This window comes from Melozone crissalis, unplaced genomic scaffold, assembly GCF_028551555.1.
Source record: "Melozone crissalis strain CALT ecotype California unplaced genomic scaffold, PUWL_Pcris_2 ptg000023l_1, whole genome shotgun sequence".
Lineage (NCBI taxonomy): Eukaryota > Metazoa > Chordata > Aves > Passeriformes > Passerellidae > Melozone > Melozone crissalis.
The window spans coordinates 21,053,371-21,072,669 of NW_026535801.1; the positions used below are offsets into that span (position 1 = coordinate 21,053,371).

Here is a 19,299-nt window from a genome sequence, read left to right on the forward strand (position 1 = left end):
ATTTCAGTTTGTCAGATGTTTTTCTGTAATTTAAATATTTTAAGAATCAATCAAAATACTTTCTTTTCTTGGAAATCAGATGAATTAACTTTACATCTAACCATGATAAAATATGGGAAAACCAATAAAGCCATTACTTAACAGGGAGACTGACATGCTTTCTGGATGTTTCAATTCTTTCTTATCCAAGAAACAACCTCAAATAAGTCAAGCTTTCTGCAATATTATTTAAGACCTTTTGAAGTGCTAATGAACATATAAGCATTTATATGGAATGAAGATAGGAATGACAACATATTTTTGCACAGTGTCTGGTATAATGGGATTCAACAAAGGGTTCAAACAGATGGTCATTATTACAGTGATACAGAACAGCACTTGCAGAAATGACATGGTAGGATGGCTCAAGAGAAGTCAGACCTACAGAGTCCTATTCCACCTCTGCACAGTGATCAGGGTCAGAGTCACAAAATGCTGCCTTTGAAATACATTCAGAATAAATGAGGAGACTGAAATACAAATCAGTTGTAGGGATGACACACAAGAACATGCACCAGGAAAGTTTGCTGCAGAGAGACATGAAGAAGGATCAAGACCTTTCCAACCAGCATGTTATTTTCCAGTATTTTCAGTTGCTTAAGAGGCGTCTGAAGCACCAGTGACTGTCACCTTAAACCAAGGATAACAACAAAGAAAGAGACACTCTGAGTTAAAACTAACTAGGTCTTCTCCAAGAATTCTGCCTCGTGGACAATATTGAGTATCATAATAATAACACAGTAAATAATCTGAAACAGAGCAAACAATTACCAGTTATGAATTTTTCAGTCACAATGTCATTATTTAGCAAAGGACTTACCACAGCAAGACTCTCCCAAAACCTTTTACACTTTCATCAGTACATATCACACCAAGGGAAATGCTGCATAACTGAAGTGAAAAATCTTGTTCCTAGAAAAGCTTTTCCATTGCCAATGGCCAGGAAGGTTATCTTAGGATATAGACTGTCATAAATACTGTTCACAAAATCTGTATCTATTCTTAAAATATGAAGTGTTTAATATAACCAAACAAAAGCAGCAGTCATCATGGTGCTATGCTGACAAACATGGCTGGCTCTGATGTATGTTTGGCTCCTGAGGGTTAAATGCTGTTTCATGCTCATTAAAATCTGCTCTACCAGAGAGAGCATCACTCGTTAAAATTAGAAATGTCTGAAAAAGCAAAACAAAAGGATGAAAACTAAAACCATATTATGAAGATGATCAAAACCAATGTAACTGCAGTACTAAAGGCCAGAATCTGCTCCCATGTAGCTCCTCGTATAATAAATCAGTTGTGTTGTATTCATTTGAAATATGTTCAATTCATACCAGCAAAACTGGGAGCACTATCTGGCACTTTTTCTTGGTATAATAACAATTCTGGAATCTTTCCCTGCTACTCACTTGCATGCTTTCTCAGTATTAACACAATGTATGAAGGTGGGATGTTAGCTATTTTCACAGCTTTGCTCACATCTAGCCAATTCTGTGTTTACTATCATATTCTAAAACTGGGCACAGGGATTTTTTTAATATTCTTCCTCCTTCCATGTGTTCCTATAGGAAAAAAAATCTTGCCTACCATCACTTCATTTTACAGTGTCTCTCACACTAGCTCTGTGTCTCTGCATAAAAATTTGTATTTGTTATCAGCTGAGATTAGCAGAAAACATAAGGCAACAGATTCCACACACTTGGGTCCTTCTGATGCCTTAAGATTTAGCTTTTATATTTTTCAGATCAGTACTGCTTTAGTATATAACTCTAAAACTCCACAGACTCTCAGCTACTGTTCTCCCATTTTATTCAGACAAACCAATTTCTCTCTAGACCTGAAATTCAAGGACAGCTCACTTTCTGTAAAAATGTAAACCACAGTGAAGTAGGGGGCAAACTGGGGGAATGTGACTCCATTACCTGAAGCTGTAACTGGATAATTAACTTCTGATATGCAAATAGACCAAATTTATACCCATCCAAAAAACCCGTGATAGTTGCCCATCTTGGGTGTAGTCTCTGAGAGCCTCCTGCAGCCTTTAAAGGCCTTTCAATAAATACCTACTTTTAACTCTGTCTAGCCTCTGTTCTAGGTAGCCTCTCCAGGCATCACTTCCACAACTCTCTTCTGTCTTGTATTCTGTATCTGATAACATGGAATAATTCTTCCTTATTCTGACAAGATGACTATTTGGGAGGTTGGTGGACACAGTATTCTGGGTACATTGAAAATGCAGGCTACCACAATTTGACCACTTTCACGTTTTTCAAATAAAATCCCATTAGAGAGACAAATCATCAAGGAATCATTTGAGCAGTCAATGGAGAGAGTGACATGAAGCGGGTAAAGACAGCTGAGTGTTCCATGACCACCTTTTTATACTTTTGTGGGTCTCCAAGCACTTCACTATTTCAAATCACATGATCACCCATCCTGCAAAGCTAAATATTCTGTATTTTATTAACTGTAGTTTTATACCTCTACTATGTTTGCCTATGGGAAATCAGTAAATCAGGGCAGAGACTTCTGCAATTGATTACTGGGCAATAAACGGGCAGAGTGGTACACCATAAACCAAGGTGATAGTTTAGGGGCTGGACATTAATCTGATTTTTTCTTTGATTCCCCCCTTCCAATATTTCATTTCTCAGATCAAATTTAATCTCTCACTCAAATGAACTGGAAAGAATTTCTGGTTTGGAGTACTCATTGGTGAAAAGGTATATTAGAAAGTACTGACATTTACGTGAGATTCCTAATACGCCTTAAACACACTGAAGTGTTCAGGAGTCTGCCAGAGAAAGAACATTCTCACTGAACAATGCAACATGTATTTTCCAACAGCTTAAGGCAAGGAAAAGGCCACCTCTCTGAAATGCTGCCTACTGCATTACACGAGGTTACATGCAGTAACCTCCTTTGACAAACAATGCACTTACAATATGACCAAACGGAAAAAATTAAAATCCTTCCATATTTGTTTTCAATGTATTTTTACGTGCCTTCATAATTCCTACTGCTATAATTCCAGGACATAAAATGAGGCATAAAATGATTTTATACCTTGATATGAGAGGTGTGATTAGATATACCTTAAAGTGACAAACTGATATTCCATACAAATATACGGAGAGCTGTGGTCCCAATTCTGATGAACTCAAGCATTATTCATAAACCCCACAGAATAGTGCTATAGCATCCCCTTTCATACATGTACTTCCTACATGGCATTCCAACGAAATGGCATGTAAAACTTCTGTTCTGACAGACCTGGTTTTAAACTAGCTCATTAAAACCTAGTGCTCACAGTGCTCAGAAAACAAAGGGGGTAAGATAGCTGCTTCTCCCAAAGCTATCATTACAGAGCAGTTCAGTCTGCTGAGGGCTACTGAATTAACAGCAGATGGGCAAAAGCAAGAAGCAAGTTACACTACAGTTTATCAGTTTACAAGGTGTGTGAGTGCTGCTGAAGAGGAATTAAAAAAAAAAATATTCTGACCTTATTGACCTTATGGGGGCCAAGTCTCCCTCTCTCCAAAGTCACTGCATGCTGAAGTAATAGCTGTTCTTCATTACTCAAGTGTTTCTCAAGGCATGTTCAGTAACTTCTAACACAGTCCACACAAAAGGAAATCGGTTATTTGTATGTTATCCAAGGAAGGCTGAGTAATACACCACAGTAGGAAAGACCTCCAAAAATAAGTCACCTCTCAGCAGATTCACTCCCTTCCTGTCTGGGTTTGAATCAGTTTGCAACTGCATGAAAAGACAAAGCTCAAGGATGAATTACGGAGAACTGTAATGATCATACTGCTCAAATGCACTCATTTCCCTCCGACTCTGTTTAAAAGAATCCAGTTATTAGGGGTGGAGCAAGGTAGTGCTCAACAGGATGTGCGTGACTAGAGCTCCCCATGCGTAGCCTTCTATTTTCATGTCTATTTTTGGATGTATTTTCCTTTGCGCTTTGAAGCTGTTTTTTGGGCGAGGTAGCTAGCACCACAATCACTTTACATGCTGAGCAAGGAAAGCAAGCCCTCATCAACACAAACAGTAGTTTTTCCTACAGATCCATAGAGTATCTTGGAAGTCTACAGCGTTGTAACAGTAAGGAGTTACTTTTTTCACGTTTGTTAGTGCACTTCAGACACCAAAGCCAAGGACATTCGCTGCACAAAGGAACAATCACCAGCGATTCCCATAATCTACTAGCTCTTTATCAGGAAACAGTGTTCAGCTGTGTGAGAATTCAGTGTGAGATTTCATCATCTTTAATCCGCTGTAACAGCGTTGATAGACAACGAGTCTCCAAGGATGAGTAAGCAGAGAAGATCAACAGATGTTCCCCAACAGGAAGCTACTTTAACAGACACAGTCATTAGAGAAAAGACTGGCTCATTTTAACTGGTAATTGTTGTTATCAGGACAATGTCATTTGTTTTGACCAGCGTCCCCTGACTGATAGAAATAAAGGTCACAGAAAATCCTCCTGCACTTAAAGGGCTGACTGAATATAGGGCTGCATGTATTACAGAAGGCACCTTACTGTATTTTTTAGAAAGAATATCCTATCTTTTACTTAAAGAATATTTAAATTCAAAAAGCTGGCAGACTAATACTAATTAAAAAAAAAAAAGTCAGTTTAGTAGTAGCTATCTCTCTTTCTTTCAGGTATAGACCCAACTACACTACTACTCATAGAAATTAATACCTTTGCTGTATATTGTGCATTAAGTACATCAGTAAAACATATCTAATCTGGGAATCATTATACCAATACCATTGCTGCTTAGAGCAATACAGCTAATACAGGATAAGTTACTTTTAAATTTAAACAAAACTCAGAGAAGTCTGCAAATTCACAATATGAAGTTTCAGAGATACTGAAAGTTCTTTCTAAACTTCGAAATAATTAAAATAGATAAACTTTCTCTCAAAATCTAGTTTCAGGATGTACACTAAAAGTTTCATAAGCAGCATAATGGATATGTAATTGTCTTTCAAAGAACTGCATCGATATAAAAATATTTGTTGCAAATGTGAATTTCATCAGTAGGCTTCAGTATTAACAAATTTTTAGTGTTAAGGACATTTCATAGCTTTTACTCCTAGCACTTCAGATTAGTTGTACAGAAAATTAAAGCCATTACTGAATCTATTTCTGTTGTTTCATTTTCCAAGATTACCTTCACAATCTAAAAACAAGAAAAAATACTTAAAATTGCAGTATTGGATTTTCTTTCCTCTGAAGGAATAACTCTGTTATTTGGTTAACAGAGTTTTGATTTGTTATTTCTCTCAAAAGAAGGAAATAAATTTCCCCAAAAATTAATTCTCGGGGAAAACCAAACAAATTAAAAATAACATATATTGTATTTTTACACTTCTATTACTAATCATTAAAATTCTACACACATAAAATCAGTAACCATTTTAAGAATACTAACCCTACAATTTATTTAGGCTGTTCTTATACTGCAGTATTACATTATTTTGGCAATATTTTACTTTTTTTTTTCTGGATGAACTACTTCTTTCATGAATTAAATTCTCATTATGTGGACAGCTGAAATTTGCCCACAGTAGATTTTAACTTTTACAATATCTGGACTGTAATGAACCGACAATGTTGCCTTTCCCCATTTTTCCATGGTACCTTATGTATTAAATATCTGTGATCTACTCTTGACTTTGTGTGGGTTTTCACTAAACACAATTAAAAACAGAATGACATGTAACAATAACAGTTTCCTCATACAGACTTTGTCACAGCAAAGATATATGAACGTTAGGATAAGGCAGAAAGAACAATGCAGCATCAAAAACATAAAAAGTCTCCCTTTAGGAAAGTATTTACCTTTCTTCAGGCAACAAGAATATTAATAATAACATAGAACTGGTGCTACTGTTGGGAAAACTTTCTTACATAATTTTCTATCAACTTTAAACGTTATCTCTTTATCACATGCTAGCTGCAGTTTATGCAGACTCTGGGATTAGCAGGTTGCAAGAAATATGTATTACCTTGAAAAAATGAACAACTTTACTATATCTGAGACCAACCAGCAAAGTTGTATTTCATTGAACAATTTTCCACTCACTGAGAGCACAGGGATAGCCTCCTTAAAAGAATACACAACAAAATATATGAGAAGTTCACTGTAAAATGGCACAAAAGGCAAAGAAGCACCACAATCCAAACTGTGGTCTCTGACTGACACCTGCAGCATTTGTGATGTGTTCTACAGCTCAATTTCATGAAGGCTGCAACACACAAGGTTTATGCTAAAGCTGCCTGTGATCATTCCAGTACTTCTAACACATATCATCTTCCACAAAAGCATCTATCATCAAAAAATTCAGCAAATTCATCAAAAGTGCTAGAAATTAAACTGTATTATAATGATTAAAGAGCAAATTATGTTGAAATTATTTTAAAAACAACTTTAAATATAAAATTCAAAAATTTTTAGAAGGGAACCTCCATGTCTCCAATAATCCTGGTAAGAGAACAACAATCTCTGAAATCTTAGCAGGAAATTCATTTGCATGGGAGAAACAACTGTGCTTATACCAATTAAAAGTGAATTTTTACAAAAATGTTACCAGAGAAAGCTGAAATTGGATTTATTCCACCCATCATTATCTTGTAAAGCACTATCCACATTATCAAATTTCTGACTACTGACAAATGCTGCATATGTTAAAACAGATGAGACCACTGGCATATTTCATCTTTTCATGCCAAGGCCTAAAACTAAAATGCAGCTGCTGTAGCAAAAAAAAAAAAACAAAACCCTGTGAACTGCAAAAAAATATTGCCTTGTCAGATTCTTCAAATTAACTGCAAAACTTCAGTAACTGTAGAAATTGCCAAAACATTTTAATTTCGTTGTAGAACCTGCCAAAAAACAGTACAAAAAAGTTATGCAATTCAAAGAACGATTATCTGATACTGCCAGGGCATTCAGTGGCAAGCATGTTTCACTCACACAGTGGTCTTTCATGCCTTGGCAATGCTGCACCATTAACTGTGCTCAAGGTAACATATTGCCAGGCAGGTGATGAAAGTGCCATTTCCTCCATCAATGTAGATAGTTGGGGATCTGACTTTTTTTCTGATACTGACTTCAGAACTGCTTCAGAACAATTATTTGCAGTATAATACTGCTCTTTCATAGGAAAACAAAGCAAAAAAATCCATCCATCCACAGTTAGAAGCTGAACTAAAATGTTAAAACCAGCACCTATTTCTTCAATATAGTGTCCCTAGACCTGCAGCTTTAGGACACTGTCACACCATCTGGCAGCTCTGCACAACACCTACACTCGTACAGTCACCATTTCAAACAAGCTGGAAGTACAAATTGGCAATGGTGTAGGCCAGGCCAACAGGATGCCTTCCAGTTCCCACAACACTTTTCAAACCAAAAGTAGTGCTTGCAAAAATGCAAACAGATTCAAGTTCAGTAACTTTCTGCGCCAACATGTTAATGAAGTCTTCTCTGCATGGATACCAAAGTAGACAGACTACAGAATGAAGAACCTCAGCAGTATGTTTTCCACAAAGGAAAGTTTTAAGGGAATTCACATGTAATCAGTAAGTCAATTTTTAAGTGATCTTGATCCATCTGCAAATTCTAAACCCCTTACAGCTGGTGATGAGACAGGAGAAAATGAGAACAATTTAAAATTTCAGAGTATAATAAAAATAGACTCTCCTCATAAAAGCTAGCAATAAAAGCAGAATTAAGGCTAAGAGAGCAACACCTGCAGTACATAAATAAATTCTACCAGAAATTCTACCACCTAAGTTATTTCATTACAAGAGGCCTTCAAGAAAGAAATACAGGAGTATGTAATCATACATTATATGAAGCGCGAAAGAGAAGTGAAAACTTTCCTTTTTTTCCAAACTAATTTAAAATAATTATACTTTGCTTATGATATAAATGCCATCATACTATGTGGTGGTCCGTCCTGGAGAGGATGGGCTGTGGGCCAACAATACAGCAAATAACAACATTAGACCCTGGACACTACAAAGCTAAGATGAGAAATCTCTAGTAAGGTTATGGTGAGAAGTGAAGGAGAAGAAAAGGATGATGGGAACATTATGCAGATTAAGTTATTCCTTATAAGGTTATGTTCTGAACCCTGCCCTCTGATTAGTTAATGCCCTCAGATAATGTCTATGTAAGGCTGTGTTCATCCCATTTGGGGGTCTTCTAAAGGAGCTATGTACATCTGTGCTGTTTATGCTATGTGTTGTGACCTTGTGTGGCTCCTTTTATCTCCATTAAAGCTTTCCATTTCTAGCCTTTTAGTCATTCCCATCCCTTGTTTTATTTTATTGCCACACTCCCAGCTGATTCCATCCCGGGGCTGCACGTGCCAGCAGCAACAAGGGCTCATTCGACACGAGATGCAACAATACTATATTACAAATGCTTTCAAAGTCAAGTCATTTTTTTCTGCATTAACTGCAAATAAATCTGAACTTACCTCCCAAAGTGCTTTGAAGTCCTTCTGCTCAATTCGAAGGAGTTCACTATGTTCCCTGGTAACAATGGTAGCATGGCGAGGAGTGTTATCCAGAATGGACTCTCCAAAAGCAGTTCCTATTCCAAGAGTGCATATTGTCACTGCATCCTTTGATTCAAAAAAAAGAAGGACACATTAAATGTTTCAGGATATTTTGAGAGTTTTGTGTCTTATTTTTAATAGCACTGCCTTAAGATCCTTCTGCAATCTGCTTAGAAAGAAAATTAATTTAAGCATCATCAACAAAAAAATCAATGCTTTTAAAACAATATGGGAAGCTTTAACATAGAAACAAGTGGGACTTCTTGTTTTCTATATTCATCAGTTGAATTAGACATTTCTGAATGCAAATCTGAGAACACAGGAATCACTTTCATCTTTACAAAAAGCTGTGATCTCTGTTAATCTACCTCTAAACACCGCTGATTATGAGATCTTTAGAAATGTCAGAGATGATGAGAAGGTAATTAGAATCAGAAATGCAATCTTGGAAAATAAACGTCTGTCCTTCACAAGCTACTCTCATGAGGAAGAAAATTCACCTATTATGTTTTCTGTTCTGAAAACATAACTTTCAATTATAATATCCTCTTGTATTTATATTGCATTTCTCTATTGTACAAGCAATGTGCTTGTACTGTTGAACCAACTTTTGGCCCTTCTGTTGAAAATGCCAGCAAATCTTTCAATTGTTAATGGATGCTTCTCAATCAACTACCAGACCAAAAAAAAAAAAAACTTTTTACATAAATCAGGGATTTCAAGAAAACTATCAAATTTCAAACAACCTGGAAAAAACGGATCCATGTACAGAGCCATAAGAAGGTCCCAAACAAGCAGCAAAGTCCACTTCAAAAGAGTCTATATGAGCACATGCCATTCTAAATGATGTCTAAATGAATCTCCCTTGGCCAGGAACTCTTCTGTAGTAGTTCTAATAAAAATTTTGAGCTACTGCAGAGCAAACAAGTAGCCATTAAACAACTTGCTTGAATCAAGATCTTTAGATACATGTTCTATTTTCAGCTCAAAAGGTGCTTTGTTCCTCATCACAGGCTTGAAGTTGAACACTCACATGTCTTTTTTCTGAGATGAGCCTTATCTGATGGCCTGTTAAGTAATTTTAAAAATTAGCCACAGCATAAAAAATTTGAAATCATACAAACTGTATTTAACAAAGGAAAAATATTGCATATGCACACAGAGAATTACAAATAAACATATAAAAACACATGCTACCTTTACTTAATACAACATGAGAAGTCTAGTTTAATTCTAAAATGTAGGATTCATGCAAAATCAAAGCAGAAACATTTGTTATCCTCGTGGCTGATAATCCAGGAGAGATGCATGAACGTGTTTCAGCACCATTTTCTGGTTTTAGAATTGTGCTGCTTTTCTTTCATGCATCAAATAAGTCATAATAGGCAAATATTATTAATATAAAGTTGCAATACACAGACGAAAGCCCATAATAGCCCAGTTCCCTGAACCTTAGCAAATTGCTCTTACACAGATGTTACCATATAAAATTGTGTGTTCAGGAAAACAAAATCACTTATGTCTCAGAGAAGATCTAGGAAAAATTTACTGTCAGAAATAAATTTTCAAGGAAGGAAAATAAGAACAGATTTTCTTTAACAAAAAGAATAGTCAGGAATGAGCACCTTGGCACCTAAATAGAAGCCTCTACAAACAGACTGTAATACAGTTTATACACTGAAATCTGCCTTCCCAAGCTTACATTTCAGAGCTGAAACACTCTATGCATGGCACAATACTCACAATGGCATTCAAAGGATCTACAAAGAAAATGAGGTTACTGCTCATACAAAATTTGATCTCCAAATATACAATACTTTATTCTCAATCCTATTCAGAAAGTTCAGATAAAAGAGCTCTGTTCAGGACAGGACAACCAAACAGCCTGGCCTAAAAGAAACTTTTCCTGTAGGTAGATCATAGACATTGTTTACATCTTCTAACTTCTCACTCACTCCCCTCCCTTCAAAAAATAAAACTCATTTTAAACATTTCACCTTCTCTGACTGTTTACAACCCTACAGAATAATCTTTAATGACAGAACAGACATGAGAAGCAAAAAGGATAACTGATGGTTAAGAAACTATAAGATAACTTCTGATGAGGCATTTAAGCTTAAGAAATAAATTAAAACTGTGGAGTGTTAGGTCAAGAGTCTGGAATGGTCCTATCTACGTTCATTAAAGGAAAATCCAGGCTTCCATCCAATGCCTTGTTAAGGCTGACCTAGAACAGAGGCTAGATGGAGTTAAAGAATAAAGTAGCTATTTATTAAAAGGGCTCCATGGATACACCTTGGGCAGTACAAGAGCCCAGCCAGGGCTACACCCAAAACGAACCAAAATGGTCACAAAATGGACAACCGGTCACGAGGTCTCTCACTTTTATAAGTTCTAGTCCATTGGCATATTGGAGGTATTTGTCCAATTATAGCTTTAAGTTATGAAGTCCCATCCTTCTTGTTTTCCTCTCTTCAGTCCACCTTGTTTATGCTCTCAGGCCTGAAATTTGGATCAGTTGTCCTTGGTCCCAAGCTAGAGGAGGAATTGTTTTTTCTAGCTACTCTGTGAAGAGACCTTACCATCCCTTAATATGAAACTCAGAACTACACACTAAAGCAGTACAGAATCTGAAAAATATAAAAGCTAAAACCTAATGCATCGCATCAAGTTATCAAGTTCTTTCAGATTTTTTCCCCAGCCATCACAGTTCTCCAAAGAAATGCAGTTTCACAGCCCACTGGGGTGCAGACCTATATGCCTTCTTCGAGGCTTCAGAGCCCCATTTTCTCGCTACCCCTTGTTTATACATCTCCAGCCTCCTGGGGAATCAGGTGTGTTTCCTATTATGCCTGTTAACCTTACACTCAAGAATCTCCTGCTGTTCAGTGAAGACTTCAGGAGGATTGCTGGCAGCTCAAAACTCCCTGTTTGCTGTTCCCCTCTGCAATCCCAGAAGCAGCAGGGTGTTCTGGTGGCTGGTAACCAGCTAACATTCACACAGGTATTTAAAAGGCAGTATTAGAGACTTAGAAAGATGAGATTGCTGCCATTGCTATCTGTCCTCTGTACATACTATAAACAGTAGTGTTCAAATCAGAGGCTGCTTGTGTATTCAGTTTCACTGACTCTTACTGCCAAGACAAGGTTATTTACTTAAAAAAGGCATTATGCTTCTGCAAAAACCATGAGCAGCTTCTCTTTTAGTACCTAATTAAAATATGTATGGTTCAGATTAACTGTACTGTAATACCACATTCAAAAAAGCTACCTGCAATGTCTTAGATGTTTTCCTACATCACCTGACAGAGAGAAGTGAAATTATTTTTCTATATTAACTTCCAATAAGCAAAGTTCAAAATCAAAATTAGCACAACCACAACACAGGAGCTCAGCATGAGCCAACACACTCTGCTGCTGAGCTTAGTAAATTAGTTCAGCCAATCTCTGTGTTACAATGGGTACAGCAGTTCTCATGCTCAAACTAAATAATTTTAAACTAGCTTAGGCATATTTATACTACTAACTACAGTACAAACCTATGTCACAACTTCACATAGGTTATCTCCAAAATACATAATGACATTTACATGCTGAAAACAGTATTGGACTACCATGTTTAAATCCCTTTCCTTGCTGCCACTTCATCTTATCACACACCTCCTTTGTCCTCAGTTTCAAAGAGATGTGAAATTCTTCCATTTCTTACATGAATATCTGAACCTCTTTCTTCACAGTCATTCTTCTCAGCAACCCCACTAACTTATTTGGCTTTTCATCCCCAGCCCTCTGCATCTTCTTACAGCTGACACTGCTGTACCATCCAAGCACTCACAGCTCCTCCTTTATAGCTTTTATAAAACAGGCTAATTGTTTTTTAAGTCAATGCTCTAGTTAAATTTGGTCTGTTTTTAAAAACTGACCTGCCTAAAAAACTCCATCATAACATAGGCAAGATAAGCTGGCAAAACGCGCCGGCACACATTATAATTCAGCTGGCAAAACAGAGAAAAAAACCCCCGGAAGATCAAATTGCTATTTGGTCTTTGTCTTTTTTCTTTTCATTCCATCATAGATTATCAGAAAAACCTTTGGGGCAAAAGGCTCTGGATCTGATTCAGAAAAACACAGTGTTGCAGAATCTGACAACATTGTAACACTGATGTCATAATGCGTTTATTCCCAGCTTTATTCTGAGACATTGACAACAGTCATCCTTAGACTGTTCAGCTTCAAAACAGAGTTCAAAAATGAAACATACGCAAGGCAATTTGTCAGCAATGTATTTAAGACAACACCAAACCAGGAATATCCCGAAGAGAAACTTCTATTACTAAATATCTCAACATTGGGTAGACAACAGTGCCAAATAAAAATGAAAGTCAGAATCTAATCATAACTGAGGGCAAAGACCTCTTTCTGATATATTCTACAGAGGCTGCCTTTTCTGTTTATTTTGAAGGTAACTTAACTATATTTTTCTATGACTTTTAAGTACTGTATTTATCAGGGTATTTGTTACAAACAAGTTGAGGCAAGACCAAAACAGTTCATTACAGTTACCTCTGGAATTCACAGTGAGACGTTTTCACCCTAGAAAAAGTCCTCTTCGATCTCTTCTTGATTGTTGAATGCTCAGAAAAAATCCATTAATAGTTTTCACAGACAGCAGACTCCACTCAGGATGTACTGGATGAGTAATCCTGTCAAATCCCTGTAGCCATTCCAACGGCATATGAAATTACCAGCACATTTAACCAGCTCGGTGGGACAAAACTAACAGTAACAGCAAAATTTTCTCTGGCCAAACTCTTTAAACAGGTGTGTATGTTAATAGCCGAACACGATTTACAAAGCGTCCATTGCAGCACGGAATACTGCCCGCGCCCGGGTTTGCTCTGTGTTCCAACGCTGCCCTCTCGTGATAGAACACAGCTTTGCAGGCAGAAAGGATTTTTCCAAACCAGTGTGAGGTCCTAAATATCTGTGTCTGTCTCTATTAAAGCCCTTAAAACAATAGGTGTAAAAGTTCCTGTTATTATAATATCAAATAATAGCTAACGTCAATATTTCTGTTTACATGAATTCTCAACTTGGTCATAATCAGTATTACTGGTATTTTCTGAGAGAAATCACAGGTGTCTACATTAGTAAGCTACTGTGCAACAAGAATGTGTATGAATTAATACCTCACTAGCTACACTAAAGTCTTGATCCATTAGTACCTTGAGATTTAATTTCTAGTGCAAGACATTTCCCTATATGACTCTGTAGGAACAGAGACTATTAAGACATTTTTAGTAGGGACCAGGTGTACAATAACTTACTGCACTTCTCATGGGAGAAAGCTATCAATCACCAAAGGTGACTGCACAGAGAGGTAGCACATGGTAGCTGTTACACAAAGCATTCTTTCCTAGGCTTGATGAAATTTAAGTTTCCCAAGCACACAGATAACACGCCTAGCAAAATGGGACTCATATTTTTAATCAAGAGAATTGATTTTATGTATTTACATTAACACTGTAGGCATCATCATATAATCATAGGCTAATTCAAGCTGCAAGAAAACTCAGGAGGTCATCTAAAACCTCCTGTTTATCTGAAGTATTAAACAGTGTCCATAAAATTTCTAAAGACATTTTAACCAATAGAAACCTAAATACCAAGTTAGCTTTCCTTCTACTAGGAAAGACAGAATAATCCTGTACTTTTACATGAGTCTACAAACTTCTAAACTCAGGTAAACATCTGCATCTGTCTTGCTCTGCTGGAAGTTTCTCATTAGCATCAGTGCCATTTATGGTATAATAGTAACAGCAGAGCAATTAGTCATTATTATGACTTTGCAAAGGACCTTTGCTCCTGGGTGATGTGATTGGAAAATGTGCTCCAAGTACCCCTACACCTTAAGCACTGGTCATCAATCCCCAGCTGGGAGCACAGCGCTGTCAACTGAGTGTGCCAGGGCTGCCCTGACAGCAATACAACACCGTATTGCCTCCATCATCTGGGTTTGTAGTGAGCACAGTAGGCAGGGAGTGCTAGCAAGTATTTCAATTTCAAGAATGGCTGGTACCAGGCCAACAAAAAAGTACAGGCAAGGCTGCACAAGAACCACATCCAGGAGCTACAGGCAGGAGAATGAGAAGGAGACCAAGAATGGACAAGGAGGGGCATGGTATAATCCCTAAGCTGGAGCAAAACCAGAGAAAATGTTGGACTCAAATAGTATTTAGGAGTCCCCACACATGAAAGTTATTCAGACAGGAATGGTAAATGCATGGGCTGCCATGTTTTTGGCAGTGAGGCTATATTCTAGGGCAGCTAGGCAGTGGTAAGAATTCAGTTCATTATTCACATGAGAAGGAAATGTGAGGTAAGAAATAACTGCAGAATATAATTTCTAGAACTAGAATCACATGAATTGTAATTCAACAGCTTCCTACTGGCAGGGAAATGAAGTTAACCTGAACAAGCAGAAAAAAATATTTACATTATATTCATTAAGAAACTAAAGTGTTCCATACTCCATGTAATGGAACAAATCAACACTCCAAAGAGATTCTTAATTTAACATCCAGATTGTGCAGATGTGTTACTTTCTGAGTAAAGAGCATTGATTCTTCACAACAGTGTAGTGCCATCTTTTGGCAAACACTGGAAAATCCTGATTGCTTTAGACATCCACAGAAAAGGGTCTCATAAGAGCCCAGTACTGTTCCAAACTGTGACAATACCACTGACAGCCAGGCCATGCCAAGAATTGCTCAAATTAAGCTAATTATACTCTCAATCAATCTCTACTTAGTACAGTGAAGAGGTTGCTAAAAATAATATGAAAGAAGTTCCTTTTGCATCTACCATTCCACTGCAGGAAACAGAAAGACCTAGTACTCACACACAGCTTTGACTTGCATTCTGACCCAAATGCAATGGTGATGCAATGCTCAGCAAAGTGAAAAAAATCCAATTTCTGCTATGAGCAAAAAACTTTCCTCAATCAGTCAAACTTTGGGCAAAAAATACACCACCACCATCCCCCTCTACACATGCTCTTTTCAATCCAGGTGGGGAAAACGGGTAGTAGTCTCTATAAGGTCCTGGATAGCTATACTAATGCAAAGGCACAACGGGTCCCTTATCAGAGGTACAACCCATGGGACATCACGGGACAATCACTGGTCTCAAACATGGGGGCAGGGAAGGGACAGGATGCCTTCCCAGAAGACTAAGCTCACAGCAGCAGGTGCATGACATTAGACAAGGGAGACTCTAGAAGCATCTCAACCCTTTAGATTTTTATTTACTCTAAATTTTATAAATCCAGGAGCACCACGATACTGAGAAACCACTTTAAATTTGGGGAGAATTTTACTTGTTCTTCTGTTTCTTAACACTGACTAGGTATTACCTACAGGCTTCTTGTCCAACATGGCAGCAGTTCCAATAGTCTGCTATTACTACACCACTTCCCCATTCCTGCAGTGGAGACTGCATTATGCTGTTATTAGACTGCATTGCTAGTGGGTTCACTTTGAACTTCCTGAAGAAGAACTGAATTGAATATTTCTAGAGAATGAATTAACAACTCTCCAATCTTTAGCACAACTTCTTTAGCTCTACTGGAAAAGACAGAGGAGACTTGTTTCACATTGAAATGCAGACCATTTTCAGAGCATTACTCTTCAGTTTCTTGTAATCAATGGTATGATTTGCCTTCCTTAGACTAAGGGCAACTAAGACTAAAAGAGACTCAGAGAAACATATACATCCTTGTGATACAACAAAATGCCTCAGAGAATGTGCTGTTATCTACCTCACCATAAATGATGTTCTTCCTTTGTACTACTGACCAGATGGTTGGAATGAAAAATCTATTTTACCTGGTGGTTGCTTGTATCAGACACCTTCACATCCAGTGATCCTGTCAGGACAGCGTACCAATTCGTCCCAATATCACCCTGACGGAATACTGCAAAGATGAAATCTTGTAAATAAGAGTTATCTTAGCAACAGTAATAAACATTTTCTCACATATTACTGCAATATTGCGGTCACTGCTGGCACCATCCAATTTGCCATATGAGATTACTTATTCACAATTACAGTAATACTTCCAGTGACACTGGAAAGCACATATTTTAGTAAACTAGTCAATACACTATGGAAACAATGAAAGCACAGAATTGCTTCACTCTTCTCCCCAGTTTCTGTTCTACTGTTCTCTTAGTTAATTAACCAACCAAAGAAACAAAACAAACAAGGAAAGTTTTTCAGAACAATGTCCCTTTGAAATTCACAATCATCCAGTGCAGACACAGCTACCAATGAATTCAGTAAGAGTTCTGGCTAAACAGCAACTGCAAGACTTTGATATCCAGGCATTCCAACTGTGTGATTACTGAGCATCAAAATCCCTGTCACTCTAAGCAAACCCCAGTGCTGCATGCCAGATTTACCTGAGGTGTTTCTGAGACTTTACTAATACCACAGGTTTTCATCAGCTATTCCCCTGGTATGCATTCCCATCACAGGACTACCACTTATTTCCATCTCAGCTTCACAGACCAAGCACAGGTGTGCACCTACATCAGGCCCACGGGCTGCGAGTGCAGGCACAGAGCTGCTGCACCTCTCAGCAGTTTGCAGCTCTGCAGGTTTGGCTTGTGCCAGGGTGCCTGGAAACCACACACTATCAGTGATGTGCTGCTGACACACCTTTGTCCCTGGCAGCACAAAGCACTGGCAAAAGCAATCAATAATACATTTATAGGAGAAGAATGAGGCTTAAGTCCAATGACCGGCTTGTAATCTTTCAACAGAACAGTGGTAGAGTCTTACATCCTACTGTATGCCCTGTTACCATAGATTCACTACACACTGTGTTTGTAGAGCAAGCAGCACTTTAGTCCTGCCTTGCCCCATGACTGACTGTAAACATTCCACTGATTCTGCTCTCATGAATCTCCTACAGACAATCACAGCCTAACCCCAAGTTTATCTACATAAAATACAACCTGCAAGTTTATCTACATAAAATACATAATCCTATGAAGCTGTCTTACATGTGATTCCTTTTTCCAGATTTTCATAATATCCACAGAGACATATCTGCTGGAGAAGGTTTGGATGAAATTTCTCAAAAGCTTTCACTTCTTTCAGTCGTGTGAATATTATATCTACATCTTCACTAGAACGTTCCAAAGGCCTGCAAGAAAACAAAACACAAGGGCTTAATCAGAGAAGTATCTCCACCAGCATGCACTGAACTTAAAAATGTTTGCATTAAATATCAAACCATAATATAAACAAATTAAAATGCATTTTACAACTACATAATAAACTCCTTCCAAGACATCCTAACAACTGCCCTTTATCAACTTGAACATGACTCTTATAATTTCAACACAGGCAGCATCCAGAAGCCCACATAGCACCGAAGTCTCAATGCAGCATCACTGTACAAGTATATATGATGATACAGTCCTAATCCTAAAGATCTTAGAATAATTTATAGCTTTAGGTCTGTAAAAAAACATAACAAACAGATATCCAAACACACAAGAGGTCTGTGGAATCAGTGCCCAAAACAAATGTTCTCTATGTGGCTAAATGGAAAGCATTAGATACCAACTCCTACATCCAGGCTTCTCTTCTGCATTTTACTGACTATAAACTGACTTTCCTCTTCTCACTTTCAAGGAAGAAGGAAGCCTTTAATATGTATATTCTCTTCCATGAAGTGTCTGTCTCTTAGTGTTGGAAAAATTAAATATGCAAGCAAGAATCTTAAATTTTCATCAGTAACACTCATGAATTTTAATTCCAATATTTAAAATATTTTAAACCTTTGACAGCAACACCTTTTAAAAAAAGCATGATTTCAAGGAAAATAAAATTGCAGAATGCTCTACCACAAAGTAGCATGTAGACCAGCAGTTGAGCAGGTTCAGCATACTACTACATATTTATGAAAATAAAGTGAATTACCTCCATAACACACTTTAGATGTGATTATCAAATATTATGAATCAGCAGATAAGCCAAACACTAGCTGACAGCATTAGAAAAAAAATTATAACAGACTACATGCAAATCATTAAGGACAGAAAGAAACAGAATTTTCCTAGGACGTCATACTCAATCAGATGAAGAAATTATTCATGTATAAAGACATAACAGAAAGAGAGATAACTGCTAGTAATAATTAAACTTATTACTCACTCAAATGTTGCTAGTTAATTTTTCTGACAAAAATGTCCTTTCCACCAGTGGATGGGCTTATAATGAACAGAAGTCAGGTAGCTACAATGAGCAAAGGCTAAGTTCACAAATACATATCTTTATTCACCTTATTGTTATATTAACAGTGTAAGCACTCCCTCCAACAAGATTTTTTAAAGATTCCTCTTTGAAATCAAAGACTTTAAGGAATCCAAATCTTTGTCTCAGTGAAGAAACCCAGATCCTACTTGCATTGAATCTCAGTATCTCATCTTTCTTATTAAATTATGTCAAGGAGGGATTAAATCTCTATTCTTGTTTATACTCCAATTTACCCTTATTAACTACAGATGAGAATAATAATTCTCTGGTGTATGCACTTGCTTCTACATCACAGTGACATTCTCTTACCACTTCAAACTACAATCAACTACAATAGCTCTC

General features: G+C 37.2%; 1 protein-coding gene across 3 annotated transcripts in view; it reads right to left on the reverse strand.

Annotated features, from left to right (window-relative positions):
• RAPGEF4 (Rap guanine nucleotide exchange factor 4) overlaps positions 1-19,299 on the reverse strand; it is a 140,848-nt gene that overhangs the window by 111,416 nt on the left and 10,133 nt on the right. For 2 of the 3 annotated variants that reach the window (XM_054277604.1, XM_054277603.1), the window contains exons 2-4: positions 17,697-17,839; positions 16,515-16,603; positions 8,548-8,694 (exon numbers count right to left, since the gene is read on the reverse strand). In XM_054277604.1, the coding sequence (XP_054133579.1) occupies positions 8,548-8,694; positions 16,515-16,603; positions 17,697-17,839 (379 nt within the window). Of the gene's footprint in view, positions 1-8,547; positions 8,695-16,514; positions 16,604-17,696; positions 17,840-18,271; positions 18,318-19,299 lie in introns of those variants that run through there. The other variant, XM_054277605.1, reaches the window with a different exon arrangement.